Genomic DNA, 25,652 nt, shown 5'->3' with positions numbered 1-25,652 from the left:
GGAACACAACCCGCCCTGCTGGAGCAACGCGGAAGCTGCCGCGTTACCCAGGATACCTTGCGCGTGGTCTTTTTCGCTGTCTGTTTCCCACGTGGTTTACCAGCATCGCCGCATTGTTTGTTTGCTTGTTCAGCGCTATTCACCTGTGTGGAATGGATATCACGCCAAGCGTGCAACAGCTATTGTCCACGATGTCTGCTGTCGCTATCGAGTAGCAGAAGCATTGCCGCACGCTTTGCCGAGGTAGCCGAGCCGTCCATGCCGTCCGCCATTATCAACACAACTCGCGCCGCGCCAGCCGCGCCCCCAAGCAGGCAAACGTGTTAAAGGAAATGCGTCACACTGAGTTCCGGTCCACTCCACCAATTTCGGTGGAGCAGTTTTTCCTGCTCCACGGAGGGACTCCCGCTCTGGTGGTAGTGGTTCATGTGGAAAAGGAAGAAGGCACCTAATTTCTGTCTGCCTACAGGCGACACGGCGCAGTGCCTTTGGGTGGGGTGGAGGGGGATGAAAGAGGATAGGAGAAATAGTGGTGGAGTGTAGAGAGGGATGTCCGGGCCGCTTCAGCGCGAGCAGCAGGCCGTCAGCAAGGGCAAGGGCAGCATGGCTCCTGGGATCAGTGGTAGGCGGCAATTCCTGACTCTTCCACGAACTCCGCCAGGCTGCGGAGTGCTGCGGGATGTGGATGAGTCGGGAACAGCAGGTTTTCCAGGGTGGAGACGGGCAGACCCTGTCTCCTGTAGGCCGCGTAGGTCCTCAAGCGTTCCTGTGCTAAGCCAGGGCAGGCACAGAGGAGGTGTTCGATGGTCTCTGGGTCTCCGCAACGACTGCAGGCCGGGGAGGGGCAGAGTCCCTTGGCGTGGCGGCGGGCCGCCGTCCACACGCAGCCAGTCCGCAGTCGCAACAGGGAGGCCCGTTCTCTCCTGGTGAGGCCCGTCTGTGGGAGAGGCTTTGGTCCTCGCCCGCTGGCCACCCTCGGGTCAGGGTGAACTGTGATGAGGAGCCTCTTGAGACGGGCCTGTGAATAGTCCCTGGCCGCCACGGCACAGGAGTAGGGAGTACTAGGCTGGTGGGCAGCCTTGGCGAGGGTGTCCGCCTTCTCGTTTCCGGCGATGCCCACGTGGGAGGGTAGCCAGTGGAAGGAGACGGACACCCCGGCGTCGGTGAGGGCGCGAACCTTGGCTCTCAGGAGGCAGGCCGTCAGTCCGGCACGGCGGGAGTTGGCCAGGGTCTGCAGGGCCGCCTTGCTGTCGCATAGAACCACGGCCGGCTCAAGGGGGATGTCCTCAGCCAGCAGGTCTACCGCGAGATGCAGTCCAGCCAGTTCCGCAGCCGTGGAGCTCGCCGGGAAGGGAAGCCTGCACTGCCGGCTGTTGGTTCTGGACGGGATTACGCATGCGGCCGCTGCGGTCCCGTCTGGCATCACAGATCCGTCCGTGAACACCTGCAGCCGTCCCTCCAGTTGTTCCTGGAGCTTGCAGAAGGCCGCCTGTTGCAGTGCGGCCGCAGGCGTTCGTCGCTTGGTTGCCCCTTCCAAGCAGAGGTGGACCTCTGGTGGCTGGTGGTGAGGCGGTGGAGAGGCAACCGGAACTGGCGGATCCGGGACCATTTGGTGGTACAGCAGGCAGAGGCCTCCCATCCGTGATCCGGGCTGGCTGCGGAGACGCTCCAGGAGGGCCCTGCCGTCGGTGGCGCGGTGAAGGCGGTCAATGTGGCCCAGCGCTCGTTGCAGCATACGTAACGACAGGGGCCACTCTCCTGCCTCTGCGAGAGTTGCTGCCACCGGCGAGCTTTTGGGAAGCCCCAGGATGGCCCTCAGTGCACCTCTGTGGAGTCCCTCCAGCAGGCGTCTCCTGGCCGGTGTCAGGCTCACCAGCGGGAAGGCGTACAGGAGGACCGAGGACGCCGCAGCCTGGTTGAGCCGGAGGGCCCACTTGGTGGAGCAGCCGCGGCCACGCAGCTGCAGCCTGCTGATGGCGCCCTGGACGCGCCGCACCTTGGTGGCAGCAGCCTTGGCAGCCGGGATCCAGGTGAGTCGGTGGTCGATGGTGAGCCCCAGGTACTTCACCACCAACCTCCAAGGCAGGCTGCGATTGCCAATCCTCAGCCGTCTTACGTGGGTGCGTGCTGCCGCCAGCGGGTGAATCAGCAGGGCCTCGGTCTTTGTGGCAGAGACCTTAAGCCCGATGCCTCCGAGGTAGGTTATCACTGCATCGAGGACCGCCTGCAGTGATCTCCTGATGGCCGGGATGGACCGCCTTGGTCCCCGGACCCAGAGTGCCACGTCATCTGCGTAGACAGAGCAGCGGGCCGGGAACCTGGTGTCGGTTGGGAGGGATGCCGGAAGTCCTGCTAATGCCATGTTGAAGAGGAAGGGGCTCAGTACTGAACCCTGTGGGACACCAGCAGTGATGACCCTGGGTTGGCTGGTAGCCCCTCCAACATGGACGCGGAAGGTCCTCCCGGACAGGAAGGCGGTCACGAAGCCTCGGAGGCTACCGCTGATGCCGAGGCGGTCCAGGGCCACCTCGACCGCCACGTGTGGGAGTCCATCGAAGGCGCTCTCCACGTCTAGCAGCAGCAGCATGGCCACGTCCCCGCTGCTCCTGGCGTCCTCGAGGGTAGCGACGACGTCCGAGATGGAATCTGCCGTGCACCGGTGTCGCCTGAAGCCCGTCTGCTGCTCCGGGAAGAAGCCCAGGTGGTCGGCAATCCACTCCAGTCTCTCCAGAGCCACCCTCTCCATCACCTTGCAGGGCGCGGAGGTGAGAGAGACTGGCCGGTATGAGGAGAGAGCCGTGGCCCTCCTCCGGGGCTTGAGGATTGGCGCCACCACCGCAGTTCGCCAGGACTCTGGTAGGACTCCGGTGCACCAGACGTCGTTGTAGTACGCCAGGAGTCGTTGAATCCCCTCCGGCTCTCTCATTGGAACTTTTGACTCTCGCTCTCACTCTGTCATTGGAACACACTTGCTCTGAAAGGAGCAGAAAAACTTGCTCTGACTCCGCCATTGGAATTCAACATTAGAATACCTCCTGCATGTGTTCTGTCTCCAGAGTGAGCACTGTCAAGCTTGCCAAACAACCAAAAACATTTTGTTCCGTGAACAAACAGTGATATAACTGAAATGAGTAAACGAGCTTACTTGTACGATTTTTTTTTTCGACAACCTGCTCCGTTACGCGACTATGCGCTATTTATTGTTCGCATCGGCTCCCAGTAGCACCGGAGGAAGATGGTACGCTCTTCGAAATTTTTTTTTTCGACAACCTGCTCCGTTACGCGACTATGCGCTATTTATTGTTCGCATCGGCTCCCAGTAGCACCGGAGGAAGATGGTACGCTCTTCGAAAAAGCTGTTGCGTATAGTGAACTACGTATACTCATATAAGTGTTGTATTTCGGACGTGTGCTTGCATTAATCTGGAGCATTGCTAAACAATCATTGACAACTCATGCATAAAAGTGTATATAAGATCAAAACAGATTTACGACTGTGCGATACATCCCACGGCATTGCGAACATTCAACTCATTCTCTGCCTGCATATGGCATAACCCGAACACATTGTACGTGGCGTGCAGCCAAGTGAAGTTTTTTTTTCTTTCATACTGTGTGGAGTTCCCTCATCAAAAGGTATAAAAATAAACTAAAACGACTTCAGAGAATGTTAGCTCGCTTTATCTGCTCCAAATATCGATGAAAGGATTCGGCAGCTCAAATGCTAAAAAGTATGCAAACTAGAATCAGCCGAATTGAATATGCAGAAACAGCGATTGAAACTGCTTTTCCCAATACTACATACATACGTGAAAATAAACTGGGACGATTGTCGGACACGCCTTCGTCAATGTTTTCTAACACGCAATACAATCGTACAACCAGTACTACAAGCTCGAACATACTTATTCCACTTTTCCTACTTTTCCGTATAAGTGCTTTTAAAATGTGAAATGAATTACCGAATGATGTAAATGCAAACAAAGATACTTTGAGTGATTTTGAGGTTCGTCTTCCTCCGCATTTCGATCGAACGGCGTAGCTGATCAGCGTTCCTTACGAATACTCCATAAGTAATAATTATTATGTTAAAAAAGCTATGAGTTGAAAAGGTATGTAACTGTGTTTCTTCTACAAGTGTGTTATATGTTACAAATGTTATTCAACAAATGCTCTTCAGTTGTTTTATTCCTGGGCTATTAGTGATCTTCCCTGAATTACCGTCATGAAAGTGTTAACGTTAAGATTAATTTAGCAAATAACTATATAAAATATTAAGTGCATGAATAACTGTGAATAAATAAATACTTTAGTTATGTTATTCAATGATCTAAGTCGCTGATGCAGAAACGTAGTATTGTTGGCAAATGTGAACGGACAATCGAACACAACAGCTCTAATGATTGTATGCGAGTTTTTGCGCGTGTTCTCTTCAAGCTTGACTCTTAAATGTAAAGGTACAGTCCCTAAAGACCAAGTCCGTAAAATGTCGACTCGACAGACAACACTCTGAATTGGGCCAGTGTATGCGTACAAAGCGACACATACCGTTGTTTCTCACATATATGCCTCGCCTCTTTGCGAACTGTTCGCAACTTGTGACGTCTTTTTTTTTTTTTTGCAGGTGCTTTATAGATGCATTTCTCGCATGACTCCGGTTTTTTACTGACTGACATAAATTTTTGGACGGTTGCCGTGATATATATCCTTCCGCTTTCATTGTTCAGCGTGGCAGTCTTTCAAGGCTTCTATGATAAGGCCGCATATATGATTTGCTTGTTTCCATACACCGCAGCGCTTAGAGCAACCGGGATGAGGCCTAGCTCCTTTTTTGTTAGCTTTTTTTCTTTTTTTCGAGCCAAGCGGTTTCAGCTGCAGCTGAGACCGCTTGGCTTGAAAACGTTGTTGTGCAGCTGCGTACACCGTGCGACTGGCGCCGGTGCGCCCCGCCGGGCTATAGGGTGCCTCACGCAATACTGGTGGCCGTGCAAGCTACTCGCCCGTGTTCTTCTTTTTTTTTTTTTACATACACGAAGTAGATAGACATATCTCCTCGTAGTCCTTGCGAGCGTCACGTTGTGATCTTATCATTTGTAACCATGGCATCGGTAATGACTTCAGCATTTGTTACTAAATGCATTTATTAGAGGTGCCCTGCCTTCTTCTATACCTTGTCGCCGTATTTCTGAGGAATTAAGGCAGAAGCTACCACTATGGGGCCTCATTCATCCAGGTTCGTGGCGTTGCTGTCTGATGTCGGATAAGTGTAATATGGCCTAGAAATTGGCATCACGCGATTCGTGTAAGCAATAACTTTTACACGGGGCTGTATAAGACTGTATCTTGCCAAATTACAGTAATTTAGCTCACATTGCCAGTATAATCGCTTGTTGTGTCGCGACGCCTCTGCTTAACAGCTGCCCAGTGTATCAGCGCTCCTCTACCTGAAATAAAGATGCTGCAGCTGATATTACAGACGCTATCTGAATAAGTGAATTATACTAGTAAGGAGCTCCTTAGCCCAAGGCGTGATTGTAATTCGCGCACTGACTATAAAGCTAAGCTGCTTTCGGTTACGGTGTCCCGTAGCAGTGCCGCGAAGGGCTTTGCGGAGTTCAACTGTGGGCGAAAATGTTTCAAATACGCAGATAAGTATAACGTAAAAATATAACACGTTATGCCAAATCGGAACCTCTCTGCACTGAAAAATCACTTGACCCAACTATCTAAATCTGACCCAATCGTTTCCGGCGTGTTTTGGGATGGCGCTGCGTTTATGTAGCCGACAGTTTCGATAGTACTGCCCGGTTTTAGGTCAACAAGATTACTCCCGAGCGGGAATCAGCTGTTCGTGTTTTCTGCACGCGAGCCCTCGAGCCTCGCGTCTTTCCGCACTCGTGTGGCGTTTGGCGGCGGCACCTTTGGCGTCGATTATCGAGCGGAAGAGGGAGGAGATGGAGGAAGAAGAGAGGGGGGAGGGGCGTATGTCTCTGCTGCGATGATAACGGGACCACGATGGATGCCTTTTGTGCGTGCCGCTTGACGCCCCAGGCGCGGGCAGTCCCGAATCTTCTTCCTCCTCGTTCTCGACAGATAAACAGGCAACACGCGCGGCCCCAGAGCACGCGCCGCCGTGTCAAGCATCCCCGCTCTTTCTCGGTTCGCATCAGCGGACGGGCGCCGTCGAGTCGCGGTCGGCCTCTACACTGCTACCACGTCAGAGCGTCCAATTAGCAACACGCGCAGCATGCGGCAACTGTTTCTGCTGCTTCGTGTATGTCGTATAGCATGCACGCTTGCGCGTCGCTTGGCGATGTGCTGCGCGACAGGGGAGGCTGACATTGGCAGGGTGGTGATGGAAGGGGCAGGAGTGGGGTGCCATCAAAACCTCACGCATTACTCCATCGTCGGCGACTGTGGCATATGCTTGGGTCTGGAGGTTATTGTCCGACGATGTTTCGGTGGTAGAATAGTCCCCGGAGAGCACCGCCGCGTTCACATAGGTTGACGTGAACACGTGTGTGCGAGTGTTCGAGTTCTGTTACACTGGTCGCAGTAAGGCTAATGCGTGCTTAGCGGAAATGCGGCTATTCGAGAATATTTCGGCCTCGTATGAAATATGAGAAACAATAAAAAATATCCGCAAATCCCACGTACCTTGGGAATCGACGTTATGCGGATTCATGCGAAAGGGAAGGTGATCGTGTTGTATTTTTTTAATGAGCAACACCTTATATGAGATTACGCTAAATACATGTGCAAACGTTTATATAACCAGTTTGCAGTTGCGCAACGATGCCAACAGGAACTTAAGTATTAGTAATACCTGAAGCGATAAGCTGATGTGAAGTGCTGGTGCTTGCGAGGATGGTATAGCTCTGGACACTGCTACATAAAGCAACTTCAGCGCATGACACTTAACTACAGTTGACGTCAACCCGACCGTCGTGACAGCTGTATCACAAGGTACATATGTAATGTTTATAAAATAGGATAATCAGCACTGCAATCACAACTGACGTTTCACGAACATTAGGGTCTATTTGACAAAGTAGTTCCGAGACCTGGCGTGGCTCTGTGGTAGAATGCTTAATTGCCACGCTGAATGCTTGGGTTCGATTCCTTACCCATGTGTGTTCTCGTCGTTTCTGGGTCAATCCCAAGTACCAAGTGTCAATAACCTGTGGCACATACCCGCATACTAGGAGCACATAACCATCCCTGGGTATGTGCCACTGTTTCATTATTCATGTCTTGACCAGCGCGCCATATTCGTTAACCCATCTTACCTTCCCATAGTAATTTTGGCAGATGCCGCCCGGGTGCAAGGACTTCGAGCGGTCACCTGAGGCACCACCATCATCATCGACGGAGAGTGGGAAGGGACATGGGTTAATTTCCTCTTCCCCCACCTCGCCCGGGAAAACTGCCGGACTTTAAATAAAGTCTATTCATTCATTCACGCCAAGGAGGCGATCACGAGAGCACCCAAATGTAAGCGAATAGATAGATAGATAAATAGATAGATAGATAGATAGATAGATAGATAGATAGATAGATAGATAGATAGATAGATAGATAGATAGATAGATAGATAGATAGACGCCAGAAGTACTTGCAGTATGCAAAGAAAGCCTTCGCATTTAAAAGATATTCGAGTTCGGTATTGAAATGAAGGAATATGAACGTATTGTGAAAATTGTATGGGCATTGGCATAAACGTTACTTTTCGCTATGTTATTGTGAGGTCACCAACAGTATTTCACGTCTTTTCATATCAGTCGACATGGCGGAGCAAAGGCATTCTACTGTACGGAGTCCGAAGTCACAAGTTAGAAACCCGGCACACTCGGTCACCTTTTGACCTTGGTGGCAATGCAAGAATATGTGTTCGCGTTCACTGCTTCCAATAGTTCCTGCGTTGCTCAAGGGTGCCAGAACGTATTTATACAATCAATCAATCGGTCAACCGAACAATCAAAAGCTTAATTAACAACCCGTCTTCATCCTAATCGGAAGCGACAGGTATAAGCTGGAGCATAAGCGTGTGTACGAGTGTGGCAGCCCCCACTTCCCTTATCATTTGAGGGTTGAGCGAAGTCGACCACACATCTTTACTATGTAGGACCTGTTACGTCATCACTTTAAGTACAAGGGTACGGCCTTGTGCGTTTTCGTTTTTAACGGTTATGGCATCTGAGGAGCGTTGAATTACAAGAGGTGTTTACTTTCCATTTTCTCCATCGGAAAGCCAAGGACCTGAGGCAGGCCGTCTCGGGAACCACGTAATCGCTTCATTTCCATTTTTGCATCTACTGCGAAGCTTTATTTCCTTCGAAGTTGGTCGACAGGTGTGGGGGGAGGGGAACTGCGGTGACCCCCCCCTCCCTATGGTGAACGCGTGCCATGGCAGCCTGTCAGCGTATAGCTTTCTCCAGAGGAAGAACTGAGGTTTCGGTGCACGCTGCGCACTATACAAACGTCATGCAAAATATTTAGACATAACAGTATCAGTGAGACGGTCTTTTTTGTATAGAATTTACTTCCCTCGTTATGAAATAGAATCAGCGCGATATTCTGCACGGGGACACCCATAAGAAACAACACTGACAAGCACCGATTTTCAAATGGGTATCGCGCTGTTCCTGTTTCATACTGCGAAACCAACAGACCCAAAGTTTTACTAAGTTACTTCCCTTCTCTGACCTTGCAAGAAGGCACAGCGACCGACCACGCGCCACGTCATGCCGATCACTCGTTCTCGCTCGGGCGAAGACTTCCTTGACGACAACGCGCTGACGCATCGGTACGTAATCTATGAGTCTACTTGCAGTTCCTTCAGACGACAGATAGAGGCATGCGCCTCCTTAGCGCGCTGTTATTCGAGTTGACCCTAAGGCTTGCTGTGTCCGTCTAAATTTTTTGCTTCTTCGGCACTCTCATGCACGACGCAGTAAGACAGAAACGCACGCAAGGACACATGAGTACATACAAACAGTGACACCCCTAAACTCGGCGCAGTTATATCGCCCATCGTAGTGCACTGCACATATCATTTAACCCTCCGCGCACATTGCTAACCGAACAATTTCTAAACACACTCGGAAGTTGCATGCGCACTGTTCACATGTGGAAGGAATGCGAATTATTTGATGTGTCTCTTCCACAAACAGCTGTAAATGTCATTAGAACCCATAAAGACGAATTGCCGCCGAAATTATGTGTAGCCCACGCAGTACAAACAAGGGTACGCATAAAAAAATTGTGGGACCGTTAAGCTTCGCCTTTAAGAGTTGAACGCGACATCGATATTCTGTTCCTTATGCGTACTTCGAACACTTATATAGTGTATAAAATCTATTCCAACTTGCTATGCACCCAGTATACGTGGCCTTAAGGGTGCATTAGTGTGTGCCTTTTGCAATGGGTGACTGGTTTTAAACTACCAAGTCATAGTGATAATCCCATGTTCTGACACCCGATGACAATGTAAACTTTTACCACGCATTATTGCGGAATCATTTAATGTTGTGTCGTGAAGCAAGCGTGCAGGACGCGTGCGTTTGCAAAGCATGTGAGTTACTTTCGCTGAATTCCCAAGCAGAGCCAGTCAGTTAAGAACTTTATTTAAAAGTCCTGAGAAGTTTACGCCACTAGGGTGTCCACGAGGGACATCCTAGTAGCTGTGCGATGCCCGAATCGGGGAGGAAACGGGGTGGCGTTCCACCAGTTCTTGTTTCCTCTGAACTGCCTTTAGTTGGTGTTGGAGCTCCTGAGTGCCTCTTCCCAGTTGGACTCACTGGTGAGAGTTCCCTGAGGTAACGCGGGACATTGCCAGAGCACGTGTTTGAGTTAACAGTACACATCTGTGCAGTCTGGGCATTGTCCGAGTTGTAACGGCTGAGTCTGCCCGTGATCGGTGTACAACCTCGTTTGTAGCATTCGAAAAAGTTATTTTCAATGCATTCACAAGCAGAAGCGTGGCCGTGTTGTAGAACACTCGCTTGCCACGCAAACGTGTCGAGTTCGATCCCCGCTCGGACCCAGAATTTTCGATTATTTATTTTATTAGAATATTTCCAGGTTTTTCGGTCACGCAAAGATGATTTTTCGCTAACAGGCAACGACTCCGACGCCGTAATTCCTGCGAAATGAGCTCTCTAAAGTTATCACGTTAATAAGCACTCTTAGAAAGGAACTGGCCTATATGCTCACACCGAAGGCGGAGCGACCCCAGCGGAAAGCGGAGAAGCCCTCCTCGCATGGCGGCTGAAGCGGGCGGAAAGTAAGGTGTTGTTATGCCTGCGAGTCCACAGCGAACGTCCGTGCCTCTGAAAAAGGCAATCTGTGTCAAGGCCAGCCCGCCTGACGCGAACAACTCAACGGCGTAAACACGCGCGGCGCCTTTCTGGCGCGTACGTGCAGTGAGTCAGCGCAGCCAGTGAGCCCGCCGAGTAAACAACCGGCGTCTTCCTGTCTGGGGGGGGGGGGGGTGATGCAATGCGCGGCGACGTCACTCGTCCTTGGGTGCAGCCACCTGCAGCGCAGCCTCTCCAGATTCGATGAGAAAGAATGACGCGGCCCAGCGGCGACCCCCATTGGAGGAGTCTGACCTTACGACCAGCGGCGCTTCTGGTTGGACATTTGGGTTGGACCCGGGGCATATAAAAGAAGCCCTGCGGCGCGTCGAGAGAGACCCCTTTGACAGCAGACCCGTTTGAGAGCAGACCTATGTGTTAGAGAGGAGAGCTCGGCTCTTCGAGTCTCTGTCGGCCCCAGTGCCGTATTTGTAACGCCTCTGTATATATGATGTACATAAACTTTGTTTAACTCACCGTCGTCTCGTCCGCTCGTCTATCAGCTCTGCGCAGAAGCAGTCGCGAGCTGAGAAACCTACGCTGCCAAACCGCTGGTGACCTTCCCTGCGGAGTTCGAAGCAGTGGCGCCTTCGGGACCGTGTTGGCGTTGCCGTCTTTCGCAACACTGGTTGCAGCGGTGAGATTTCGAAGCGCCCTTCGTAACGTCGTCGGAGGTGCGCTTCGCAACAGTGGTGGCAGCGGTGGGATTTCGAAGCGCCCTTCGTAACGTCGTCGGAGGCGCGCGTCGCAACAGTGGTGGCAGCGGTGGGATTCGAGCCCACGCCTCCCGCACCGAAGCGGCTGTGTCTGCCGCGCTAAACGATCGTTCTCCTTATCTTTTCTCCAACAACTCAGAGCAGCTTCTCAAAGAGCAGGGTAAATCGTTCTTCCCCAACTTAGCGTACATGGCCCTCACGCGATCGCAAGCGCGGAAGCTTTCGCAGAAGCTTGATCTTGTTCAATGCGGTGAACTCTCAAGTGACCTTGTCGGCGGGTCGACGGAACCTCAGAGAGGAAATTTTCCGCGTGAGTCATGTGAACAGTCCCGCGAGCGGTCCGTCGCCGAAGCGACCGGCGCGGTATGCGTAGGGGGAGACGACATGGCGCCATTGAGTCAGAGCGAGAGGGTTGCAACGCTCTCTCCCGTAGCGGAAAGTTGGAGCGAGCATTGGAGGGATGATCGAGAGACGCCCATTCAAGAGCAGCGCGAGGACCTCTCGATTAAAGCGCCAGTGGAAAGCCACATGAAAGCTTCACAAATGTTGTCGAAGGAGTACTACGACAAATAGGCGAAGAAGCGTGCTTTTGAAGTAGGAAGTCAGGTAATGCTGCTGCAGCCGTCCAAAAAGAACAAGCTTGAGGTTGATTGGGAAGGGCCTGCCAATATAATATCCAAGCTTCCCGATACGAATTATGAAGTGAAATTAGGAAGGCGGCAGAACAAAATTTACAACTTGATGACACCCCACGTTCAACATCAAGCGGTCGTAAATCAGCTGTTGAATGCTTCAGAGGAAGAGGAAGCAGAAATTTTTAGTTCTTGTGAGGTAATCGAAGGGGGATCGAAAGTAAACTGGGAGCAGATAAACCTAGAGCCTAGGTTAAGTGAAGTCCGGAAGGAGGACCTGAGAAAGATTGTTTCCGAGTTTGGAGACGTGTTTTCGGACCGTCCCGGAAGCACGACGGTGATCGAACGCGATATCGAGCTAACTTGTGAGAAGTCAGTCCGTAGCAAGCCGTATCGCTGTTCCCCTGTGCAACGTCGCAAGTGTGAACCGCTCTTGGTACCGCATAGGTATCGTCGCCTAAAAGTGGCCGGTTACTGAGATGGAGCATGATACTCCAATTGCACAACTTTGACGTTCGCTAAAAAAAAGGAAAGCATTACGCTAATGCAGGTGCACTGAGCAGTGCGTTCTAGCTAGTACCCTCTCAACCTTTCGGTTTCTCGCTGGCGATTCGGGGCGAAATTTTGACCTCATCACGACTTTTGCTGAGCGCTCTCGTTGAGAGTGATTTCAACGAGCCAACTTTATGTTGTATTCTAATTCGTTACGTTGTTGTACGTGGGGAAAAATTGAGTTGTCATTTTAAGAGTCTTGTGTCCCACATGTGCCTCTTGATGTAGAGGGAACGAAATTCCGATAGACACGTAGATAGGTATATGTTGTACTATACTTTGTCTGGTGTTCTGTCGGGTGACCGAGGGCACTTGCTTGTGTCGTATGTTGTCTGTTGTCGATCCGTTCTTGACAAGTTGCAGAACCATCGACAAGTGCTGAAACCAAGGATCGTCAGAGACGAGCGAAGCTGGCCGGCAAGTTGTGGTGACAAGCCAGTGGAGCTGGGATCCGTCGTCAAGAATGGGATGTGTTCCCGGAAGAGAGTCTGGAGCTGTATTCTTCCCATGGCCCTGGAGGCGAACCTGGAGGGACCTGGCGAACGAGCGCGCCTGACATACGAGCACCGTGGAAGCAGCTCGTCTTTTCGGCGCATTGTCTGGCGGCGGGGGTGCTGTTATGCCTGCGAGTCCACAGCGAACGTCCGTGCCTCTGAAAAAGGCAATCAGTGTCAAGGCCAGCCCGCCTGACGCGAACAACTCAACGGCGTAAACACGCGCGGCGCCTTTCTGGCGCGCACGTGCAGTGATTCAGCGCAGCCAGCGAGCCCGTCGAGTAAACAACCGGCGTCTTCCTGTCTGGGGGGGGGGAGGTGACGCAATGCGCGGCGACGTCACTCGTCCTTGGGTGCAGCCACCTGCAGCGCAGCCTCTCCAGATTCGATGAGAAAGAATGACGCGGCCCAGCGGCGACCCCCATTGGAGGAGTCTGACCTGACGACCAGCGGCGCTTCTGGTTGGACATTTGGGTTGGACCCGGGGCATATAAAAGAAGCCCTGCGGCGCGTCGAGAGAGACCCCTTTGACAGCAGACCCGTTTGAGAGCAGACCTATGTGTTAGAGAGGAGAGCTCGGCTCTTCGAGTCTCTGTCGGCCCCAGTGCCGTATTTGTAACGCCTCTGTATATATGATGTACATAAACTTTGTTTAACTCACCGTCGTCTCGTCCGCTCGTCTATCAGCTCTGCGCAGAAGCAGTCGCGAGCTGAGAAACCTACGCTACCAAACGGCTGGTGACCTTCCCTGCGGAGTTCGAAGCAGTGGCGCCTTCGGGACCGTGTTGGCGTTGCCGTCTTTCGCAACAGTGGTGGCAGCGGTGGGATTTCGAGGCGCCCTTCGTAACGTCGTCGGAGGTGCGCTTCGCAACAGTGTCGAGCTGGATCACTCGAGGACCGATTTTTTTTTCGCCTGCCGGGGGTCTACATTTTGCTGTAGTCAATCAGAATGTCATGTTATGGTGGCGCTGGCGTAATGTTAAGCCGGAAACGACCCGAAACCTTCTCGAGTGGATCGGGTATACTATCGGCGTAAATGGAACCTGAACAGCGACGAGCTTTATAGCACACCGTACATATTCCGGGCGGCGACTGGCGAGAGAGGACAAGGAGTGTCACGTGATGGTCTTACGTCGGCAAAAGCGCGACATTTTCCCACCCTTTCGATCGCGCGGGCAGCCGGGTGAGCCACGCGGTCTGACCAGCTACGCGCTGTTATGCCTGCGAGTCCACATCGAACGTCCATGCCTCTGAAAAAGGCGATCTGTGTCAATGCCAGCACGCGAGCCCGCCTGACGCGAACAACTCAACGGCATCATCACGGGGCGGTGCCTTTCTGTCGCGCGACGCACAGCGAGCCACCTCAGCCCACGAGCCCGTTGCAGCAATAGGCGCCTTCCTGTCTGGTGAGTCTTATGCAATGCCTGGCGATGTCACTCGTCCTTGGGTGCAGCCGCGTGCAGCGGCTCCGTATTTGATGAGAATGACGCGGCCCAGCGGCGACCCCATTGGGGGATTCTGACCTCACGACCAGCGGCGCTTCTGGTTGGACATTTGGTTACTCAAAGAATCCTCCCGGTGCATATAAAAAAAAAAGCCCTGCGGCGCGTCGCGAGCACCAGATGTATGTGTCAGAGGAGAGAGCTCGGCTCTTCGAGTCTCTAAACTGTCGGCCCCAGTGCCGAATTCGTAACGCCTCCGTATCTATGCTGTACATAAACCTTGTTTGACTCACCGTCGTCTCGTGCGCTCGTCTATCAGCTCTGCGCAGAAGCAGTAGCGAGCTGAGAAACCTACGCTACCAAACGGCTGGTGACCGTGTCGGCGGAGATCGGAGCAGTGGCGCCTTCGGGACCGTGTTGGCGTCGCCGTCATTCGTGACTGTGGTGGCAGCGGCGAGGTTCGTGGCGCCCTTCGTAATGTCGTCGGAGGCGCGCTTCGTAACAGCGCACACGCCGCCTCACCGCTTTAAAATTCCTCTTCGCCACCTTGGACACCTGCGGTGTGAACGAGCCCTTTAAAGGGGCCCTTGAACACTTTTTTGAGTAACCATGGAAATAATTCACGGAAAAAGCGTATTACCTCACAAATTCAGCGCCGCAAACTTGTACGAGTGGTGTTACAAAGATTTGTCACACGATGAAATCGCATTTTCTCTTCTCTTGTCCCGACGAAAGCGCTGAAGCTGAGCAGGGTGGGATAGGAGGGGCAAACAAAAAAAAACGCCACTGGTGCCTCGTGACCTTGAGCCCTTTTTTCATTTTCTTTTTTCTTCGATTACGCGGCTTTCTCAGTGCAATCGCGCGCGCATGTGTGGAAAAGTGACGGCCTCTCGCGGCGACCTTTGTATTACCGAGTGCACCATGTTCAAATCAGCCAATGGCTGATAGATGGGCTTACTACGAGCGATTTTTGGGCTTATTCCGTGATTTGTCGAGAGAAGAGAAAGCTATTTTTAGCTGACTCTGATGGTTTATTGTGAATTCCAGTTCGCGAGCTGCGCTATAATATTGGGATCGCGTGTTGTCAGGAGCCTCTACTACCAGTCGGCAGCGTCTTCTGACCGTGCTCAGCAAGTGTTGCAGGGCCCCTTTAACTGATACTTTCCCGCGTAGAGCTTGTTATCACGCGCTTCAGCCCTCTCAGATTCATAATAATGGACAATTATTTATAGTAAAGCATAATAAATCGATTTAACCACAAATGTAACTCTCCCAAGTTTGTAATTCTAAAACAACGTAAGCCTGCAGACGCGGTCACAAAAGAAGAGCCGGCGTTCGTGCTTATTTGCTTTTGTGTACGTGCTTTTTCGCCAACTTTCATTATTAATTTGTACATGCCAACTAGCTCGAAATTCTGCCGTTCATCGAGCCTCAAAACACTGTCATACGAAGTGGTTCTGTCGTTCGTTACACCTCTGAACATTATATTGCCAGTCTCTCTCTCTTTTTTAATTTAGCCATATATAAACAATCGGCCACATTCATGGCGTCACTGAAATTGCATGCCACACACGAAGCACGGAGGCCTGGTGTCTTCTAGGTGGCATTTTCGGAGGCGATGTATACAGTCTGAGCGCACCACCCGGTGCTATATAGAGTCCTCTAGAAGCGCCGCCGTTTGCGGACGTGCTCAGGTTTCGTGCTCGACGGTCTGTTCCTCCACGCCGTCATCAGCCAGCGGCGAGTGGACGATCTCGGGCACCGGCGGCACTTCACCGGGATAGATGTGCTCGAGGTACCAGCGGAAGTTGTGGCAGTTGAGGTCCTCGCGCAGCTGCTTGCGCTCCGTCAGGTCTCCCGCGTCCAGCTCGTTGAAGATGGGCTTTCTTTCGTAGAATATGAAGCGGTACTCGTCCATCCATACCTCGGCCGCACGCTTGGTGTTGCGCGCGTGGCTGTCCCGCTCGTTGGGGATGGTGTAGGGACGCAGGGACCGGAACACGTGACCCACCTTTAGGGAAAGATAGAAGGAAGAATGTCGATAAGGTTTCTACCGTTCACGCGTAAAAGCACAGCATTTAGACAGTTGCAGCTTTGTATATAGTGATTCGTGTTAATACTCTTCGTCACTTCAAGATTCTACCGTCCCGTGAACTTCTACACCGTCTGGATTTCCTGAAATTTTCGAAAGGTTCTTTTTTCGAACGGAGTAGGTTCATTATCCCACTAAGAACTCTTTATAGAGCAGACTAGAGAGTAGACCACCGCGACTGCTTCCATACGTCGCCGTGCTATGCTCGTATGCGTTCGCTTCAGCTACGGGAGGTACCGAGTTCGACCCCAGTGCCGGCCGGCCACCCACCGGTTTATAAACTTCGGGGCGTTGCCGCGACGCCCCGTGGTAAGGCTTACTCTGCCTGGAGGACTCCCAACCTGTTGCGCAGGACCCGGTGCTTCCAAGCGTCGGTTATGACATGCACAAGATGTGACAAAAGCGCTTTGGTCCAGTTTACGGACTATTCTGTGCCTTCCCTGAAGAGCAGGACTTTGTTTATTTGATATACAAGACATTCCTCAGCCCTACAGTGGTTGTCTTGGGTCCTCGCTGAAGGATTCGCGCGGTTTGGCAATGCATAGCAAGATTGACTTCGCTCCCCTGGTTTTATATGCTAGTGCAGCTAAATTAATAAGTCCGAGAGCTCCTTGACGCATCCCTCTCGCCACAACCTTTTCTCTTCTTGTCCAAAATAATTGTTTCATGTATCATATTTCATTGACAATATTTCATATTTGATACTTATATTCACTATTTAGGTTGATATTTAACTGGATATATCCTTTCAGAACAACGCTTATTTATCCCTGGATTCCTTACAGTTTTAAGATCAGTTTACCAGCAACTTGTTCGGAACTACGCGCTAAGTGAACGGAATGAATATGTCTCAAGCGTTGGTCTAATGCTTAGAAACGTGGGCTTGAAGCGATTCACAATGACATTTCATAATGGCTGGAAACGATTCCACAAAGACAAAAAAAAGGACTCGTATTCAAGAGCGCTGCAGCAACCCTGGTAAAGACTTGCACGTGGCCTCGTTATCCCGTTGATTTTTCGTTTTACACCACTGTTAGTCACTAGTTCACGAGGTGCAATTATTAGACGTTAACCTCGTTGAACAAGGCAGAACTTTCGCGTGTTTATCTCTTTGAGACGCTCGATCCCGTTCAAGCAATCTTTTTTATATTAAGGGTGCATGACGCCTCTTGGGCTCTTCGTCAGACACAGCTAGGCATCAGCGTGCACTGCTACTGCACCAGAGAGTGTTCGGATGCTGTATGCAAAAAAAAAAGAGATCTCTCACAGGTGTTGTCGAGACTCCACGGCGTCAGTCAGCGTGAAATTGCAGACGTCGTTCTGCCTTGAAAACTAACTCGGGCAACAGCTGTTGCCTATGGCGTGCAAACACTGTCTTTCACCATGGATGAGCGATATTCTGAGCGCGGTTGTGACTGATGATGAATTTGCATGCGCCATATCTTTTGAAACGGTACACAGACAACTTCTACGAGCTAATCTATAGTGTCGCGACCTTCGGTCACCGCGTTTTCATCCGGGATTTCGACAAAGCGAAGAGCGAGTCCAACTATTGTGAAACAGATAAAAAAGCTTTGAACCAAGTCATATGCGTAAACAAGTTTCCTGAGCACCTATGCGGATGAAAGCTTACTTTACGAGACGCGAATTTGTGGTGCCAAATTTAATCCGTGTATGTAGCCAAAAATTTATTTCGGAAGTGCAGCCCGACCCTCTTTGTATATGTTCGTACGTGTTTGTGTGCTACACAACCGTACGAACACACAACCATACAGTTTGGGCTACGCAATAACATCATGAGCACACCATGAACAGCTCTCGTGAAGACTGAGCCAACACGAGATATATAACATGGAAGCTCACGGAAGATCCACATATCTGTGGGCTGACAGCACTCGAACCGACAGTGTTCATCGACTTCTATAGAGACAACTATCCGCGTGTTTGACAGATAGACTTTATACAAGCGACACGTACGCGACTTCAATACGAGGCGTACCAGCGCTCTAACATGGTATGGCTAGATAATATCGATGGCTCACATTTAATGTCACGAGAAACTTGCTTCAATGTCGCCGCAGGGTAACTGGAACCTGCTGCTGGGTGTGAACTTAGAGCTGTAGTGTAACCGCGGCTGACCGAAACAAACGCAACGTTCCGACATTTCTGGCCTGCCTAACATGGCGGCTGAGATGACGTCAATACCATAGTCATCTGTAAGCCTCGCAGACATATATGTCCCGGAAGCTATATTCGAGCCTGTGAGCCTGTGCAGGTTACAGATAGTGCGGATCGATGAATACGTGCACCTGTGACCGGTCACTGCAGACACCCATCACTGCAGACACACATTTTAGCCATTACTATTAGGCTATATGCCAAGCTCGTTGCTATATGCTGTCAGGCTTTAGGTTAGGCTATATATATATGCTATGCACTCGCCTGCGAGCAAGGCACGACCACGAGCTGTCCGCCGCACATCCAGATACGAAAGGAGAGCTCGAGGTTCTCGCCTCCCCAGCCGTTCATGCCGGGGTCGTAGCCACCCATCTGGAAGAAGTAGCGCCTGTCCACGGCGAACAGGCCACCCGCGATGGTTGGGCTGCGCAGCGGCCGTACAGGGTCCGCCGGATTGCGCCATCCGGGCGGTGGCATGATCCACGTGAAGTCGCCGTCCCACTGGAAGCTGCCCAGCTGTATGAAGAAGTCGCCGCCACCCTGCGTCGCACCGTTGCATGCAGTACAAAGCAAAACATATATCACATGCACCTCCAGTCGTTTACGTATAGTCCTTGTGGTCGCATGCCTTTCGAATCGATGTTAGTTTCCAATTTGCCAGTGGAGGAAGGTGAAGAAAAATAACGAAAAAATTCTGGACACCCTTCGATAGCGAGATGGGGGGAAAAAAGGGAAAAGGGAGTTCCCGCGTGCAACCGCACGGTTTCTTGCATTGGACAAGTGCTGCTTACTCGTGTACTCATTTAATTAAGCCTATAAGGTTTACTGCAGATCTCGTGAATTTTTATTTACTTAAAATATTGCTATTACTTATCCATAGCATGTGAACGAAAATTAACCAGCTAAAGTTACAGTATACTGACGACCGTTAAAATTTACAAATAGACATTTTAGGAGGTTTTATCGTAATTTACGTTCATAATGCACTTTCGATGTACTCACAACGCGGTACAATCGCTCAGCGACTGATACTACCTGATCGCATAGTTAGAAAATAGTAACCGTCTGTTCTCAATGCATGAAATTCATTAAAAAAGCACTGAAAATCATTCTTAAAACATCGTTCAAGTTGACATTTTCTGGTTTTGTAAGAAAGGTGCTTGGCAGGGGCGTCACCAGTAACTTTTTCCCCACAGAGAGATAGATAGAGAGAGAGAGAGAGAGAGGGGTTATATGCTTGCGTGTCTATATAACGTGTGAAATTGAAACGAAATTCGGGGCAAAGGTATCAACGCCCCCCTCCCCCCCCAACCCCACCTTCGGTCTTAGGGCCTTTTTGTCATCGTTCCAAACAATTAGTATCCCCGCTGACAACGTCTTTGCCGCGGTTGATTTATCGTGTTGAAGTCATACGTTGCCAAAGCTACGAGTGGCAGGCCAGTCGACGATTTGATACCGGGAATTTGCGTGCCTCGATCGAGCAAAAACGACTTTTAGAGAAAGTTCACTATTCGTGGCGTCACCAGCGCCGCCTCAGCCCAGCGGCGAGACGCCCGAGTCGTGCCGTGGGAAAGGCTACGCGAAACGCGCAGGAGGCCAAGGCAGCGACGTGCGTTCCCGTCCTCTGAGGAAGGGGGCGACCTCCCACGTACAACGCGCCTTTAATGCATTCGGATTCAAGGGTGCTGGCACGCAAAGGGAAGAAGGAAGAGATGAGAATAAAGAAAAGAATGCTAGCGGCTCTTGACGACAGCCGATTGTTACGACTCTCGCTAAGGTCTCAGCGGTCGCCGTCGTCGGTGCGGGGAGGAAAAACAGCAAACATGGAAATCCTTTTCGGGACGCTGAATCATGCCGTGTCGTGCGCGGATTTCCTCCCTCCCATTTTTTTACGACACCTGGGCCGTGTTCTCGGTAACTTTGGAAGGCCGAGACAGCGGCAGGACGAACGAAACAAAGGGACTCGAAGACGAAGAAAAGGAGAAGCGATAAGCCAGCAACAAACGCGAAGTGGCACAGGGGACAGTGCCAAGGCCACGGATTGTGTAACTCTTGCTCTTCGGCGAAAGGTGTGGAAGGATGCAGGCGCAGAAACTCCGGAAATCGGCTTCAGCGGTTACTTTGTATACCCTACGTACTATATAAACACGTGCTACGGACTCGCGCAGGGACACCTGCGCGAGCGAGAAAGCTCCTTGCGGACAGCGCGAAGGTCGCCCGGTGCCCCGTCGAGACCACCACGTGCGTTCGAATGATTTCTTTTTCTTTTCTTTTTCTTTCTTTGCACTGGCCGTACACGTAATCAGGGAGGAGTAGCTTTTGCGACTGGCTCCCAGCACTCGAGGAAAGACGAAGCGATCGCGGAGAGAGGGCCAAGTTTGTCGATCAAGGCTCTTTCATTGATGAAGTGACGGCGCCTTGGCGGCTGCCCAGTTTACACAAGCCCTCCGACGCCGAGGACCGGCCGGTCCGGCGGCATATCGCGATTGCGCCCATTGCCGCGCGCTATTGCTTTTAACACGTCACGTCGCGAGGTATTCATTGTGGCGTTTCTCGATTTCTGCGCGCAAAATGGGCGCGCGTTCATATACGAACGCTTGCGACGGCCAGGCGGTTGCTAAGGCCGTCCCGGAGAGAGGTCTTTGGTGGGCCGTCCAGCAGGCGCCATCCCGTTTTCCTTGCCGCCTCTCGTAGAGGACCTTCCGTGTGAGCGCTGACGCATTCCTACGCGCGTGACTCAGCGCGTAAGTGGACTTTAACGAAACACGCGTACGGTAGCGTGCCAGCCCGACAGAGTGCAGTGCTTTCGCGCACGCGTTTCTTACGCAGGGATGACGTAACGTGTCAAAAGCGCCGGCGTATGCGGGCCTGCGTTAACCCGACGGATATGCGTGCTGGTGGTTTGGACGCTTTCGTGGATTGCTATATGAATTGCCGCGCTTCGCTCGAAAATTCTTGGCACGTGGCGCTTCTTGGGAAATACGGCTTAAACGTTTCCGAAGCGAATATCTTGATGCAGATGAAGATACAAAAAAAAAAACACTAGAATCCATTGGCTGTGAGGATAAATGAGGAAAAGTGCACGCATGCGGGTCGGTTTTTTGTGCGAGTTATTGCGTGGAGTACAAAGCGGGAGAACGCAATAATGTATGGCAAGACATTGGTACTTTGTCATTCGAAAGTATTAAGCAATGGCACGAACATGCAGGTGCAAGTTGAAACAAAGAACAGGACATTGCTATATGGTCGAACCCGATAACATTCAGAACACTTTAGTAGCATAAAAAGGACGCATGAGGTATAAAAGCTGTCAGCACAGTTATTAGTTATCATTCACTCTTCGCTCGCAGTGCAGTAACTAGACTTGTCAAACGTAGCTGTCGCACAAAATGCTAAGTGTTTAACTGTTAGAGATAATATGACTTACACTGACGCGGAGGCCTCAATCACGGAGAGAGGTGCGCTTTCCCACCATATTTGGTTCACAATATCTTCATTAACAAGATTTTCATAACGCTGGTGCACGTTCTGATATGCTGGTGCATTCTTAAACTTGATAATTCAAGTTTAATAAGACAGATGAGCATGTCATCAGGCTAGGCTAATAATGTATTCTTTGAAACGGCGAAATGTGTTTTAGCCAGAGTTGCGGGAATAGGCCGAGTGTTATAAGGGACAATGAAAGTCAATGTTATTATTTTGAAAGCTTTTCACAATAGCACCAGTGCCGGTATATAAGTGCCACGTCACAGGTTGGAATGTATTTGCCCTACTTGGATTATTGTGGCTCAAATACCGCGCTCTTCCCAAGTTCCCTCCCAAACGGTGCAATCTCACGAATTCGAAAATCGACTATAAGCCCGAACAGCTCCTATCAAATTCAGTGACGTCACGGTGCGATGAAGTAACATTAAAGCGGCGTCGCCCTCCGTCTTTCACTTTTAATTTCTTAAACCCTTATTTTCGAACATGCAACAGTGGCTTCTTTGTTTAATTGTAGGATGGCGGAACTTGTTTAACCATTTTACAAGTATACTTGTTCCCGGGCGAGCTGCAGAGCAACTCTGCTAAACATGGTATTTCTGCGCAATGCTTGAAGCGCTCGAAAAAAGGGGGGGTGGGGGGGGATGTGAGACAGGATATTATTCAGGACCACCGTGTGTTCAGAACTTACAGTCAATAAGTTGCTGTGAGCCAGTCGCAAAGACTACTCCTACACTCATTGTCTGTTTCTTCTCTATAAAAGTAGGTCTAACAAAGAAAACGACCTTTTTTCTTCAAAGGAAGGACAGAAATTTTAGAGGACAGCTTACGTGGTGACATCGTTGACGTCACTGTTTCACGCCACTCCGCATGCCTGTCTGTAACTTTACTTCTTTTTCAGCATTTGCCGTCAATAAACAGTTGGTAACAGCTCCTATGTGATTATGTCTCTTTTCTCTGGACTCTCAAGCATTGCGTGAGAAATAACATTTCAAGAACAGTAATTTGCCCACACAGCTTGAAATATTTTAAGTTAATTTCATTTTAAATAATGGCGTAGAACTTGATAAATATCAGAAAGACTGACTGGTAGTGCTTGCTTCTAGAACCGGTTAATTTTCAACAGCGCGTGCATGGGCCAGAGCACAGAGGCGGGCATAGAACCGGTCATTTAGCTTCCTTAAATGCGTCTTTCCGCAACAAAAATTATGAGTCACCGAACAAGTAATGTCGCATAGATACAATCGTTGTTGCAGCAATGAAGGCAGGTCCCCTTCTATAAACCTTGGATCCAGCAATTTTTCTTTTCAACGGCATCTCATCATGTTCTGATTCAGCCCCCATGTTTGTTTTGTTTCTCTCGCTTTATTATATATATTTTGTTTGTGTCCCTAAACATTCGTCTTGTTGCAATTTCAGGAACTAGTTATATTTACACAGCCAGCTCACGTACCTGGTGCATGAACGTCTGCTCGTTGATGATGGTGATGACCGGGCTCGCTATGGTGGTCGGGTCATCGCTGACAACCGTGACCAGGGGTTCGAGCCAACCGTCGTGCACTTCGCAGTGGGAATCGAGGAAGACGACCACTTCACCGAGGGCCGCCTTGGCGCCAGCGAGTCGAGCCCTGATCAGGCCCTCGCGCTGCGACAGCCTCAGCAGGCGGATGAAGCCCGGCCGGAAGTGGCGCTTGAGGAATCGATACAGGGGCGACTTGACCTCCGGCAGGTCACTGAAGTCGTCCACGAGCACTATCTCGCGAAGGAGGCGTCGCGGGCTCCGGTTCACGATGCTATACACGGTGCGCAGCAGCGCCGACAGGATCTCGTTGTAGAAGGTGATGACGACGCTTACCGAAGGCAAGTCCTTCGGGTACGTCGTCACCAGGCATGGGCGCGGCCGGTTGTCGAACAACGTCCTGTTCAGCGGTATCCTGTCGCTCACGTACGCGTTGAAGCCAGCCTTGCTGAACTCCTTGTCAGCCTTCACTTTCTCGGCTCCTGAGAGGTACACGCCGCTGCCGTCCCGTCCCCAGTCTTGGCGAATACGAGCCATGAACTCGCGCTCTTCCTCGTCGTCACCCGACGGGTCTTCCGGGCCGTCCATGACCGCGTCGGGCGTCGAGAGAGCGTCGTAGAAGGAGACCGCGGTTCCCTCGGTGCTCGGCATCCACTTCCAGGCGTTGTTGGCCGACTTCTGGGTGGAACGGCGTGGGCGCTTAGGGCCGCCCTTTCTGGCAGCACCAGAAGCAGAGGCCGCCGACTTGGAGTAATGGTACCACGCGTCCTTCCAAATGATGAACAGTGTGAAGGCGATCATGAAGGCGATGCAGAACTTCAGTACGAAGCGGGACCGACGCCGACGCCACGTGATCCACGGTAACAGCGGTAACTGCGGCATGTTTGGCTCGTTGCAGCAGCGGTCGCAGTACAGGCCAGCTTCCAGTGGTATGTGCTGTTCTTCTTTTGCAAGGCTTGGAGGAATGTGCGGAACTAAGCGGGCACGTGCATTTTCGAGCACGAAAGGACGAAGACGAAGAAGGGATGCCAAAGCAATGCCCCAGAGTGGGTACGAGCCATGGATTAGAGGATACAAACAAACAAACAAACAAACAATTAAACAAACAAACAAACAAACAAGCATTTAGAATACGCAACAATAAAAAGCTTTTGTTACGTAACTCCACTAGAAAGAATAGTCAACACTGTAACTGTGGGTGATCAAACGAAAAGGGAGCCACATGCAAGCAAATGCAGGAGGTTCGTTGCTGATACCCCGTGGTGGGTTGAGCCATCGCTATAGGGTCCAACCAATCAACCAGCTTGCCGACATGGCTTGCACAGGCAATATTTGTGTGCATTACATTAAGCACCACACTTTCCTAGGCTATCGCTAATCTTTCTGTTAAACCTCCATCATTCCAAATCTGAACAGTAAATTTTGAAACCACTCGATTCTTGGCCAATCCGCCACAGTGGATATGCGCCCCTAACAATAGGAGAACAACACCACCAAAAACAACTCGCATGCATGGTTTGCACATGGTGCTCATGGTGCTCGACATCCAGGTGGCGTTATCGAATTCCGGCTGCATTTCGATGGAGGCGCAATGCTGGAGGTCTGTATATTTGGATTTAGGTACACGTGTGTTAAAGAATTCCAGCAGCCTGGTAGAAATTTTCGAAGCCCTTCATTACGGCGTCCTTCATAATCATATCATGGGTTTCGGACGTAAACCCTCAGCAGCAATATTATTATTGACACGGTTAGCTGGATAGTTGAATCATTAAACATACCGCCCCGCCGCTGTGATCTATAGTGGCTAAGAGTTGCTGACCCGCAGGTGGCGGGATCGAATCGCAGCTGAGGCGGCTGCATTTTCGATGAGGCGAAAAGGCTGTAAGCCCGTGCGCTCACATTTGGGTGCACGTTAAAGAACCCCAGGTGGTCGAAATTTCCGATATGCAGGGACTTTCGACCCAGAAAGTTTCCTAACAATAAGCAAGAAGGAACTCTGGCGCTTCAATGGGGTCTGCATGCTGGGCGTTGCAGCTCCCATAGACACTAGCGCCAGATCACTCATAAGGAGATTGGAGGGGCGGGGGGGGGTAAGGAAGTAACTCGTTGAAGCAGAATAGCAAGTTGGACAAGTGGGTGGATGTTCATGGTGAAATCTTTGACGGCGCCACGGGTTAGATGCGGAC

General features: G+C 51.0%; 2 protein-coding genes across 2 annotated transcripts; both read right to left on the bottom strand.

Annotated features, from left to right (window-relative positions):
- Nucleotides 1-616: 616 nt before the first annotated feature.
- On the bottom strand, nucleotides 617-2,926 carry LOC142767039 (uncharacterized). Its single transcript, XM_075868256.1, has one exon. It carries the CDS (start codon nucleotides 2,924-2,926, stop codon nucleotides 617-619), a length of 2,310 nt encoding a protein of 769 aa, XP_075724371.1.
- A 12,223-nt stretch (nucleotides 2,927-15,149) lies between these two features.
- On the bottom strand, nucleotides 15,150-24,496 carry LOC119166711 (polypeptide N-acetylgalactosaminyltransferase 5). The gene is made up of 3 exons (XM_037418038.2): nucleotides 23,401-24,496; nucleotides 18,729-19,004; nucleotides 15,150-16,205 (listed from the first exon to the last, which is right to left on the bottom strand). The coding sequence occupies exons 1-3, from the start codon at nucleotides 24,346-24,348 to the stop codon at nucleotides 15,885-15,887; spliced, it is 1,545 nt and encodes a 514-aa protein (XP_037273935.2). The 5' UTR covers nucleotides 24,349-24,496; the 3' UTR covers nucleotides 15,150-15,884.
- Between the last annotated feature and the right edge of the window lie 1,156 nt (nucleotides 24,497-25,652).

This window comes from Rhipicephalus microplus, chromosome 1 (assembly GCF_043290135.1).
Source record: "Rhipicephalus microplus isolate Deutch F79 chromosome 1, USDA_Rmic, whole genome shotgun sequence".
Taxonomy (NCBI): domain Eukaryota; kingdom Metazoa; phylum Arthropoda; class Arachnida; order Ixodida; family Ixodidae; genus Rhipicephalus; species Rhipicephalus microplus.
This window is presented reverse-complemented; position numbering and strand designations above follow the sequence as displayed.

What these genes read in the sequence shown, in the direction of transcription:
- LOC142767039 (XM_075868256.1), bottom strand. Translation starts at nt 2,926, where the DNA reads ATGAGAGAGCCGGAGGGGATTCAACGACTCCTGGCGTACTACAACGAC.
- LOC119166711 (XM_037418038.2), bottom strand. Translation starts at nt 24,348, where the DNA reads ATGCCGCAGTTACCGCTGTTACCGTGGATCACGTGGCGTCGGCGTCGG. An exon ending in AGCAGACGTTCATGCACCAG is followed by an intron (nt 19,005 to 23,400) that starts GTACGTGAGCTG and finishes GGTGCGACGCAG; the next exon opens with GGTGGCGGCGACTTCTTCAT. An exon ending in TGGTCGTGCCTTGCTCGCAG is followed by an intron (nt 16,206 to 18,728) that starts GCGAGTGCATAG and finishes CTTTCCCTAAAG; the next exon opens with GTGGGTCACGTGTTCCGGTC.